The sequence below is a fragment of the Eptatretus burgeri genome, chromosome 9 (assembly GCF_056783735.1).
Source record: "Eptatretus burgeri isolate ZD-2024b chromosome 9, Ebu_testis_v1, whole genome shotgun sequence".
Taxonomy (NCBI): domain Eukaryota; kingdom Metazoa; phylum Chordata; class Myxini; order Myxiniformes; family Myxinidae; genus Eptatretus; species Eptatretus burgeri.
In genome coordinates this window covers 40,250,720-40,262,035 of record NC_140969.1, presented here as the reverse complement: position 1 = coordinate 40,262,035, position 11,316 = coordinate 40,250,720, and the positions used below count along the sequence as shown (strand labels likewise).

At 46.0% G+C, this 11,316-nt stretch overlaps 1 protein-coding gene across 1 annotated transcript; it reads right to left on the bottom strand.

Moving 5' to 3' along the window:
• Positions 1 to 439: 439 nt before the first annotated feature.
• Positions 440 to 3,044, bottom strand: RCL1 (RNA terminal phosphate cyclase like 1). The gene has a single exon (XM_085894889.1). The coding sequence runs from the start codon at positions 3,018 to 3,020 to the stop codon at positions 1,806 to 1,808; it is 1,215 nt and encodes a 404-aa protein (XP_085751015.1). The 5' UTR covers positions 3,021 to 3,044; the 3' UTR covers positions 440 to 1,805.
• Between the last annotated feature and the right edge of the window lie 8,272 nt (positions 3,045 to 11,316).

Genomic DNA, 11,316 nt, shown 5'->3' with positions numbered 1-11,316 from the left:
AAGTCACCAGAGACATGTTTTTGGGTTGTCCATCCTAATGTGCGATAAGTTATCGCAGTAACCAAAAAAAAAAAAACTAATGGCTGAAGCGATCCAAGTCAAACTTGGTACACGTACAGTTTGTATAATGATGTAAAGATGAACATATTAGATTTTTAGGTCAAAGGTCAGAGGTTACGCAAGGTAAAAATCGTGTTACCGCAATACTTTGTGAACCGGTAATGGGATTTTGACTGAACTGGACACAAGTATTTATTATGATCAATGCAAAGATGAACCAATTATATTTTAGCATCAAAAGGTCAAAGGTCGTGTCAGATCGTAGGTTTCGAACGAAAGTACATGTACCATTATACATATGTACAGATTACATATCAAGGTCAAATGGTCATGAGGTTTTAGGTTAAAGTTCGAGTAAGCAAAGACTTATCGGTCGACATTGAATGTCATCTAGTTTTAATGAAGATGGCTCCCCACAATAGTAATAAAACATACAAACAACAAAACAAACAAACAAACAAAAAAAATCACAAAAGGGTGATCACAAACTCCACAACTACCCCCACTTTACGAGCAGATTTTGGAACACCTGGTTTGACATCCATCCAGACAATACACTCGATGATGCAAGACCCGACCTTCAAAGCACCAATCCGACAGTTTATGGTCAGGTTGGGACTCGAACCCACGCGAGACAGATCAAAGGTGGATGTGCTACTGCTGCACCACCCTGATGGACCAACCGTCCAAGGCTTATGTGGGAGAAAAGCATGATCAATCTGCTGTTGAATCAATATACACGTCGACCCACGATACATTCTCATCATAACGGATAAACAGTGGCTTCAGCCAAATCAGCGGATGAAGTACAGCAATGGAAGGGAATGTAATAAATAAATAAATAAGTCTCAGCAGCTATGACGAAATGACTGTTCAGAAACCGTTTGTTCAATCACAGAGCTCTTGGGGACTAAAATCACACTTATAACCACTAACTTGTCATGTTATAAACTATCCAACACGGCAAACAACTCAAACATGAAACACTGTGCAGTCCTGGCTCCACGAAGGCGAGAGCACTCAAGATCTTTTAGATGCGAGGGATCTCTTTGGTCGTTCCCGGGAGATCGATTGGCTACGTCTGTGCCGCTGGCCTGTTCGAGCAGAACTGACCGGGGTTAAACAACAACAAGACCAACTACATGATGGTGACAATTTAATCTTAAATGCACATCACACGATTTGAAGGATTCATAAACCCAAAGTTTATACAGGATGTCTGTTGTGTACATGAAGGGCAAATAAACTTCAAATATTTTACTTTTACACAAGGAAGGAGATGAGTAGACAAGACACGTATTCTTCCCTCCAATCCCTCAACAATACAAGAGGTTACGCCGTCATGTCGTCTCACCTTTCCTCACCCCCTTTCTCGACTCGCTCGAATATCGTGCCCCCATCTCGGTTTCAACTCGGCTGCCTGCGTCTCACCGTCCACCCTGAGTCACCCATCTCTTTCATGTGCAAATTCCATAATCACCAAAACAAGATGCAAGCAAAACATGCACATGGGATAAAGCATCACAAATTACTTAGACAGAAACATCAAACAGGCCAAATGAATGACACGAGGCAGGACTAGTGCGATCGAATGGGCTCTGAACAGTTCCCAGCGCAACAGAACAAGATGAAACAAACTAGTTCAACCCTGCCTTTAAAGGTCCAAAAAAATAAAAGGTCGACGATCAATTCCGATACGGCTACAACAAAGTCAATCCAGAAACTGGTGAGACGGCACAAATCGTTTAGCGTAGCCGTTTGCTCAGGTTGGTGAAGCCTAAACCGACGCAGGTGAGAAACACCTTGTCATCACCACGGCGCAAATCGTTCTCCGTCGCCTTTTGCTCATCCAGATGAAAGGTCAGAGAAAAAAAGTCCCTGATATGTTGCAACAAAGCGACGCTGTGATCCGTGAGAGGACCCGTCAGAACTTTGGACACATCTCTCGATCCCAGCGCCATGAGCAGGATGGTAAGACCTTGTGTGGCGGAGTCCACACAACCACCACGAGCAACCTCGTCCAGCAGGTGATGTGCACAGCGTTTTCCCAGATCCTCCGGAGCACCGGGATTCACGGGATCAGAGGTCAGCTCAGCGCCAAGCACGTAGCCAGTCGTCGTGACGGCGACGAGGGCCATACCGAAGCCAGGCGAATCGCCCGCCGCCTTGCCCTTGCGGTGGTCAGAAGTGATGTAGACGTCTGGAAGGAAGGAGCAAAGCACATCGCGGGCGGCCACAATAAGGCGGTTGCTCATTTGGGGAGAGACCCTCACCCCAAAGGCGGTTCCACGCACCTTGGCCACCTTCCCTGGCTCGATAAGCTTTACGGGTCGTAAGGAGCGACGTACGGGACACGTCAAGATGACCTCTCCTCCACCCTTGGGCAACACACCCCTTGCGAGCACCTGGATATCAAAGCCTTCGTCCAGGCCGAAGGCAGCAAGCGCCGGTCGAACCGTCGCCTTCATGAGGTCGGCGGACGGCGAGTCTGCCCCGTTGGTCACTCCACGAAGCGTGGCCCGGAGGGGGCGGCGGCAGAACGGTGCGAGGCAAAGCAAGAACTCCAACCAGTATCCCACGGACCGTCCGACGGGACACCAGTGCTCTACAAGGCCGCCGTCCAGCGAGCCCGGAGAGACAAACAGACGCGTTCCCGTCGAGTTTATCTCGATCCTCGTGCCGTTCGTGACTTTCTCCAGCAAGCGCAGGAGGCTCGCCTCATGTTCCGACATACCCGGGGAGTCGGCGCCTTCCCGGATCCCCCAAATCCGCACGGGCCGCTTACTCAAGGCGCTCAGCACCAGTCGCTGGCGCAACCACGCCGAGCCCCGGTAGTGTAGTCCGCGCCTCGACACGCTCGAACCCGTCTCGAGCGGGTTGTTATCCGCCGAGGACGCTCGTGTCACCTCTTGGCCGACTGCACGTGGGCCGGCGCCGGCAGGGACGATGGGGGGCGCCATGTTGTGTGGCCAAAGAATGAAAAAAAAAAATAAAAAAAAAAACATCGACACTTTATTTTCACGATCATTGTAATAACAAATTTTATGTCTCACGATATATATATTTATATAAAGTATACGTTTCATAACTCATTTGTAATAAATTAAGGAGGCCGTGACGAAATACACTCGACTGCTTCGACCTACACTGCCATGGCGCATATCAACGAACAACTAGTTGGTGAGAAGTGTGTGGAAAACATTGAGGAAAATCATGATTTTTCCGATAAAACTGCATCAATTGGAGGTTTAATTGAAGGTTCCTACCGGTACCGGTACACACAATGTGTCGAAATAACAATAACATCCCGTTAATCATATAATCACATCGTGAAAGGGAAATATCTACTTGAGGAGGTGTGAGGACGGTGTTGGAGTGTCGAGGGTCCGTGGGGTGTTGTTTTTATATCCGGTTTTCTTAATCGTGTTTTGTTTGGATTACGGTCCATGCTCAGCTCAATTGGCCAAGTTAATGTTCCGTGGTGGCGGGAGGAGGTGATTGAAGGTGATGAACGTGTTTGGCGAAGATAACGAGGGTTCATCTTGGTGGGTTAATAGAACTAGGAAGAGGGGCACACCACGGCGGGTTCAAAAAGGAGAAGAGCTCCATCCCAGCGCCAATAAGGTCCATCGATCAGGTTCTCGAACGAAGGTTTTTATTCATGACACGCCCCCCCATGACACGCCCCCACGACACGCCCCCATGACACGCCCCCCCACGACACGCCCCCCCAAGACACGCCCCCCACGACACGCCCCCCCCATGACACGCCCCCACGACACGCCCCCCATGACAAGCCCCCCATGACACGCCCCCATGACACGCCCCCACGACACGCCCCCACGACACGCCCCCATGACATGCCCCCCACGACACGCCCCCACGACACGCCCCCACGACACGCCCCCATGACACGCCCCCATGACACGCCCCCCCCACGACACGCCCCCACGACATGCCCCCATCTACGAGAATAAAATCCTCAGTCTGAACAGTGACAAGGCCTCTACCTTGGGAGCTCTCTTCTACACTTCCATGAGGGACACTGACACGAACCCAACACTCATAGCTCTCAAACGTCAATTTGCCCATCAACATAAAGCCATCATCTATGACACCTGCCCAGTTAGCTCCATGCTCAACCTGGATTTTTCGTTTTGGGAACTGGGCCTGGCCATTTCAAGGTCCAAGGGCATGGCTGCTGGTCCTGAACACCGAACCTACAGTATGTTCAAGCATATGGACGATAAAGTGCTGGGTGTGTTCCTCAAACTTTTCAACAAGGCTTGCTTTTTTGGCAAGCTTCCCCACGACTGGAAACACTCCGTTGTCATTCCTATCGACAAATTCAGGAAGGATCCCTCTTACTAACCCATGCTCCTACCGACCGATCACTCTCATTTTGGTGGTCAGCAAATTAATGGAGAAGATGGTCAACAAATGCCTGGTCTTCTTTTTGGAGAAGAACAACCTACTGTGCAGGTATCATTGTAGTTTCAGAAAGGGTCATTCCACCACTTACCACATTGCTTCACTTGCCAATGACATCACACAAGCATTAAACAATTGTGAGTCCCGAGTAGGTGTATTCCTCGACATCCACAAGGCCTACGACTCAGTCTGGAAAGAAGGCCTCCTGTACAAGATACACAGACTGGGCATCAATGGCAGAATGTTCTGGTGGATCCGTGATTTCCTATCCAATAGAACTTTCCAAGTGAGAGTTCGTCAAGCCTCGTCTTACGTATTCCCCATGGTCAATGGTATTCCCCGGGGTAGTTGTCTTAGTCCTACCCTTTTTAACATCATGATAAATGATGTTTCCTCCTCGAGTGTCCCGCAGCAGGATATCTCTATTTGCGGATGATGTTGCTTTGTGGACCCGGAGCAGAAACCTTCAGTTTACGGCCAAAAAACTCCAGAGGGAGGTCTGCAGGATCGAGCAGTGGACCCAAAAATGGGGCTTCTCGATTTCTGGACCCAAGTCCAAGTCCATTGTTTTTCTCTCATAAAATGAGTCAAGGTCTTATCAATAAAAAATGATGGTACTTCCATTAAAGCTTCCCCCAATGTATCCTTTCTCGGGGTTATCTTCGATAAGGGCCTTACCTGGAGGAGCCATACTAACATAGAGGAGAACTTGGTGCCAGATGTGCCAAAGGCCTTAACCTTCTAAAAAGTCTTGCAGGTACATCTTGGGGAGCTCGTCAGGGAAGTCTCCTTCTCCGATGTAAAAATCCTCATCCGCTCCCAATTTCATTACAGCAGTCAGGCCTTTGGGGGCATGTGCAAAACCAACCGCAAAAAGCTGGAAACCATTCAAGCCAAAGTGCTACGGTTGTGTCTGGGTGTTTTTAAAAGCACGCCAACTTGTGCCCTGCTCGCGGAGGTGGGAAAGTTGCCCCGATCTCTCCGTTAGGAGGGGTCCAACTTGAGGTACTGGGCTAAGAGCATTTCGGCCAGGGACAACCACCCAGGTATAGCGCTGTTCTTGGACTGTTGGGAGTACCAAACTCTCGGCAAATCCTCCCTCCCTCCTCCTTTCGGACTTGCATGCATGAGGGTAGCTAAAGAAATGGATTTGGATTCTTTACCGACTAATCCCCTGAACAAAGTGGTAATTTGGCCTCCCTGGATTCCAGAAATGCCTCACATCCACCTGGATCTATGCGGGAAAACCAATCGGGGAAATGTGGTTGTAACGTGTAACCAGGCCGTGGAATATATCAACACAGTCTGGAGCCAATCCTTGCATGACCATACAGATGGCTCTCAAGATCCGGTACTAGCTGGAGCAGCTGCTGCTTTTTGTATTCCGGATGTTAAGTTGATCAAGTCCACGAGGCTTTCTGACCATCTTTCAGTATTCCACCACTGACCACATTGCACCCTTTGCTATTGTCCTGGCCATCGAATGGATTATTGAATTGAATCCCCAGAGTGCAGTTATTTTCTCCGATTCACTCTCTGGTCTAAAAGTGTTGGAGTCCCTACAGTCTGGATGTCGGCAGGACCTGGTTCTTGAGGTGCTTCACCTTCTTAACATGGCCATTTGGAGGGGCACGGTCTTTGACTTGTGCTGGATCCCTTCACACATGAGCATTGGAGGCAATGAGGCCTGCGATCTCGCAGCCAAATGAGCACCGAGTTTTGATCTTGTAACCCCAATCCCTCGAGGCCTATCAGAGCTCTCCAATCTTATTAGGGTCCACATCAACAATAAATGGCAATCTCAGTGGGTGACTTCTATCAAGGGTAGATGGTGCTTTGAAGTACACCCTTCAGTCGAGGCCTCTGTCCCGTTCCCTCGACTCTCCCGTAGGGACCAGGGAATCCTCTACAGGCTAAGACTTGGACACTGCACTCTAAATGCCTATTTACATAGGATAGGGTGTCACTCGATGGGGTTCTGCAAGTCGTGTAAGGTTCCCGAAGACCTGGAATACATTCTCACTCAATGCCCTCGGTATAGAGGACCCAGATCACATATTTTACATAGTGTCTGAGAGTTGGGGATCCCCTGGTCGGGCATACCAGATTCACTTTGTCAATTGAGCCAGAAGTACCCTCGACTCTGCAAATCGGTCATAAAATTCATTAAAATTCTAATCACTTTGTCCTTGTCACATACCTAACCTGTCCACGAAATTTCATCCGCATCCGTCTACAACTTTTTGAGATATCCTGCACACAAACAAACAGACAAACAGACAGGGGTGAAAACATAACCTTACCTCCTTCACCTTTGATGGTGGAGGTAAATATCGTCCAGGAGATAGAGGAATGTGGGGAACAGACAGGCAGAAAGCCTGCAGAGGGACAGGTTCCTCCGAACACTGTACATCGTCCGAAAATAGTAAACTCCCCACACACACTTCTCTAATCATACGATCAGAAAACTGAGAACCACCTGCTCCCTATGGGAGCGAGTGTGCCGTGCAAGATCATGTGACCCCACACGAGCAGAGCGAGGTTCCACCGGCCGAATTTTGTTGATGGATATTTTCGTTTATGGACACTTATGAGCAGTTTTGCGATTACCTGCACCATCAAAGGTGGGCAGAGGTAATGCTTGCACTCCTGTCTGCCTGTTTGTCTGTCTGTCTGTGAGAAGGATATCTTATGAAGCTGTGCACGGATTCGGCCAAAACTTCGTGAACAGGTTGGATGTGTGACGTGGATGAATTGATTAGATTTTGGTGAAGAACCGGATCCTGGAATCCTATAAATGATTCTTCACAATTGAGAGATAGTACCCAAAACGATATATAGCACGATATTTCAAATAGTTGCGGACGGATTATGACAAAACTTGGTGGATGTGTTATGAAGGTGACAAGAGCAAGCCGATTAGATCTTGATTAAGGTCCAGATGCAGATGGCCGGCCTATCGGTGGACTACAAAACATAAACTGTTCAACCTCGTAAAGGTATGTGCTCTATAGAGTGCTGTTTTAGTTGGTTCGTGGGCACCAGCAGTGACCACTATTTTCGTTGTGTCTGTCTGTCTGTTTGTGACTCTCTCCAGAGCATAGCTCTGTGACGTTTGATGCGATCTTTATGAAACTTGGACACAAGCTAGATATCATGGTCTAGTTGTGTCTTTTTGTATGAGGGGCGTCCCACGCCCATTGTGGGCGGAGCCATGCCCACTTTAACTTTTTATTTATTGGTTTGCGGGCGCCAGCAGTGACCACTATTTTCGTTGTGTCTGTCTGTCTGTTTGTGACTCTCTCCAGAGCATAGCTCTGTGACGTTTGATGCGATCTTGATGAAACTTGGACACAAGCTAGATATCATGGTCTAGTTGTGTCCTTTTGTATGAGGGGCGTCCCATGCCCTTTGTGGGCGGAGCCACGCCCACTTGAACTTTTTATTTATTTATTTATTTTTCTCGCAATTTCATTTCCTCGAAGCTGTGCGTAATGTCCATAAGTACAACATATAAAAAATCTGATTGGATTTGGTCAATTTTGACGGAAGAGATAGGTTTTTACGGTAGGGCTTCCGCAATAACGCCCACGATCCATCCTCACCTCCCGGCTTGTTAACCTCCGCCATCGAAGATGGACGGTTACTGTTTTCACCCCTCTCTGTTTGTTTGTTTGTTTGTTTGTTTGTGAACAGTGTTACGGAAAAACTCCTGGACGGATTTCGACGAAACTTGGTGGGGGGATTAGGTATGGTCCAAGGATCATGCCATGAGATTTTGGACTTGAACCAAAGTCCAATAAGGCCGCAATGGCGGCCATTTTGAAAAAAAAAATATTTGAATTTTTGTTTTTGCATTTCTACATGTTTTAAGTGATTTCCAACCCAAAAAAATTAATTTGTTAGAGAAAAAAAAAATTTGCAACTTTTTTTTCAAAAAAAATTCGATTTTATTTTTTTTGGCATTTCTACATGCGCGTCGATCTAGTTTAGTTTATTCAATCGTGGTTCAGTAGAGTCTGATCCGTTTTGACCTACAATGAATGGGATATCAGGTTCACTTGAGTGACCCAGCAGTATTGGCAGCGGAGGTTTTGCACTCTACCGAGTGCTCCCTCTCTAGTTTTTTTTTTTGATTTTGGATTGTTGAAAACTTTCAATTATTTTTTCACAACTCGTTCGGTGCTTTTAATGTTTTTCGTTTTTGCATTCTTTTACTTGGGTATATTTTGTTTCCATTTCACGTTGTACGTTTTGTACACTCTGAGCCTGTACGTTGTATTTTGACATTTAAACGATCCATTAACAGTGGATATGTTCAAACATAATACAAGAGTTTGCAATAACTAAGCACAAGTAATTACAGAAATCGATAAAACTGTGACGACGTTTAAAACGTGGGAATGTTGCACTTCCATATCAAATACTAAATCAGAATATACACAATATTGTTTTGAAAATTGATTTGTATGTATGTATCTTGATAATACATCACATACTGTATTTCTATTATTATACTTCCACTAACAATGAGAATATTACATGATTTGGCAGCGCATGGTAAGTGATGGCGAGAAGATGATGTTTTCGTTTGTGGTGTTCTATTGATTTATTCCAACGAGATAGACGATTCCAGACTTTTCCATACCACCTGTGTTAACTGCCAGGCTAAATATGGACTTTTTTTTAGAATATGCGAGCAATGTTTGGAAGATTTGGAGAGAAACAAGTAGAGCAGGAGTCACGGCATTACAAGTGATATCGACAAAACGGTCAAAAGTACAGTCTTCAGACTTGGTTCACCCGTGACGTACCAAAGTTTGTTCATGACATTAAAAAAAAAAATTGGGGTCTGACGATGTCTATGGGGGGGGGATTGCCGCCAAAAGAGGTATTTGCTTTCTTTTCAGAAGCTACACACACAATTCCAATTAAATTTGTCCACAACCTTCATCACCCATGATGTACCAAAGTTTGTTCACGATGTTATAAACAATGGGGGTCTGAGAGATTATACAGGGGGGGTTGCCCCCCCCCCAAAGAGGTATTTGCTATAAATTTGGTTCATTGTACATTTTGCTGATTCCGTCCCACGTTGACTTCCACCTCAGTATCATTCTACCAGGTGAGCGCGCAGGGGTATTGCCCTTATTTTTATTACTATCATTATTATTTCGTCTCGAAAGCACATGTATCAACATGAATAATTATTTCAAATAAATTCACAAGAAAACAAATATTGTGAATTGAGACGAACAGTTTGTAAAACATGGTTACTTGGCGTGCTATATTTCAGTTTATTTGTTCATGCAAGTACGTTTTTAAGAACATTCCACGTAAGGGGGAGGGGTGAATAGTTGATGAGATTCAACCTGTACTCAGCGAGCACATCCAAAGTAATGATGAGTCAGAAAAGGCTTCCTCAATCTGGGTTTGCACCTGCTGAAAGAAGAGGTGTTGAAGCAGAACATTGAGAGGAGAGCGTTCCTGCCATTACACAGGATGCTGCAGGAAATTCTCATGTTCATCTGCTTGTACAAGCACTGCTAGCTCTCTCCCATTTTACAGCCATTGGCATGCATAATTATTTGTTGCAGTGAAAGTTATTCTGAAAACTAATGAAAAAAAATGTTTGTTTTTTTTCCAGGCAACCAAAACTTATAAAAGGTTGCCTTTTATGGCAATGCCAGAAAAATGTTGTGTTGAGCACTGATGTAAGGAGGATGAAACAGAATCTAGTCAGTGTTCATCCTATGGCTCTTACAGGAAGTGTTTAACATCCTCCATAAAATGTAGAAGGCACAGCTGATTTGATATGTTCTGCTCCTTCATATTCTGTAATTCCAGACTTAGCACAGCAATGGATTCAATTACTGATTAATTCACTACCAGCTGAACAATATGGGAAATCACATCAAATTAATGCATTAGGAAATCAAGTTAAATAATGTAGAAGTGACTGGCAAGATAGCGGAGAGGTACGCATACTCACCTCTCAGCTGTCTCGCCTGGGTTTGAATCCTGAACCACCTATAAACGGTCATCTCCGTATGTCACAGGTCGGGTGATTCATAAATGTGTGTGCCATCCCATGGATGGACGTTAAACTGGGAGTCCCTAACCTACAGAAAGCACTGCATCAGCAGCACAGCCACACCTTCACAGCCAATGATGGCATACCCACCAGCCTTGTGCTGCATATTAAAGAAGAAAATAATGTAGAAGCTAGTGCAATCAGTGAGTTAATTTTTTTATTTTTTGGACACCATGTCGAGGCTCGTGTCACAGCAAATACACAGAAACATATAACAAGGCAGGAGATTGGTTTTTTGGAGGGGTTTTTGTATACCTTGTTTCGGCTCGTATGAGAGCGAACACACAACGCACAGCAAGGGGGCATGAGAGAAGAGGGGTGGGAGTGGGAAGGACAAAACAGTGGGGAACAGAGACATTAGGAGATCTGTGGAAGGGAGAGGGATGGGACAGGGAACATGGGGAATACAATATGGACATTACAGGGACTTTCAGGAAGGAAAGCAGGGAATTTGAAGGAGGTGGGCTTGGGGTGGATTAACGGGGGTAGAAAAGATCGTAGTTTTGGATGGAGGACGATAAGAGGTGGTGGTGAACAGCTGTTTTGAAGGCCTGGAGGGAAGAATGGGATTGAACAGAGTGAGGGAGTTTATTTCAAATGTGGGGAAAAAGAGGAATGAAAGAGTGAAGGTGAGCAGCAATTCGTGATTTTGGTAGTTTTACCAGAAGGGGGTTGTTGGCGTACCTTGAGCGCCCTGCAGAAATCTGGTGGGGGGGGGGTGGGGTGGGAAT

Bases quoted from the DNA above. Each gene is read 5' to 3' on its own strand.
- RCL1 (XM_085894889.1), bottom strand. From the start codon at position 3,020: ATGGCGCCCCCCATCGTCCCTGCCGGCGCCGGCCCACGTGCAGTCGGC.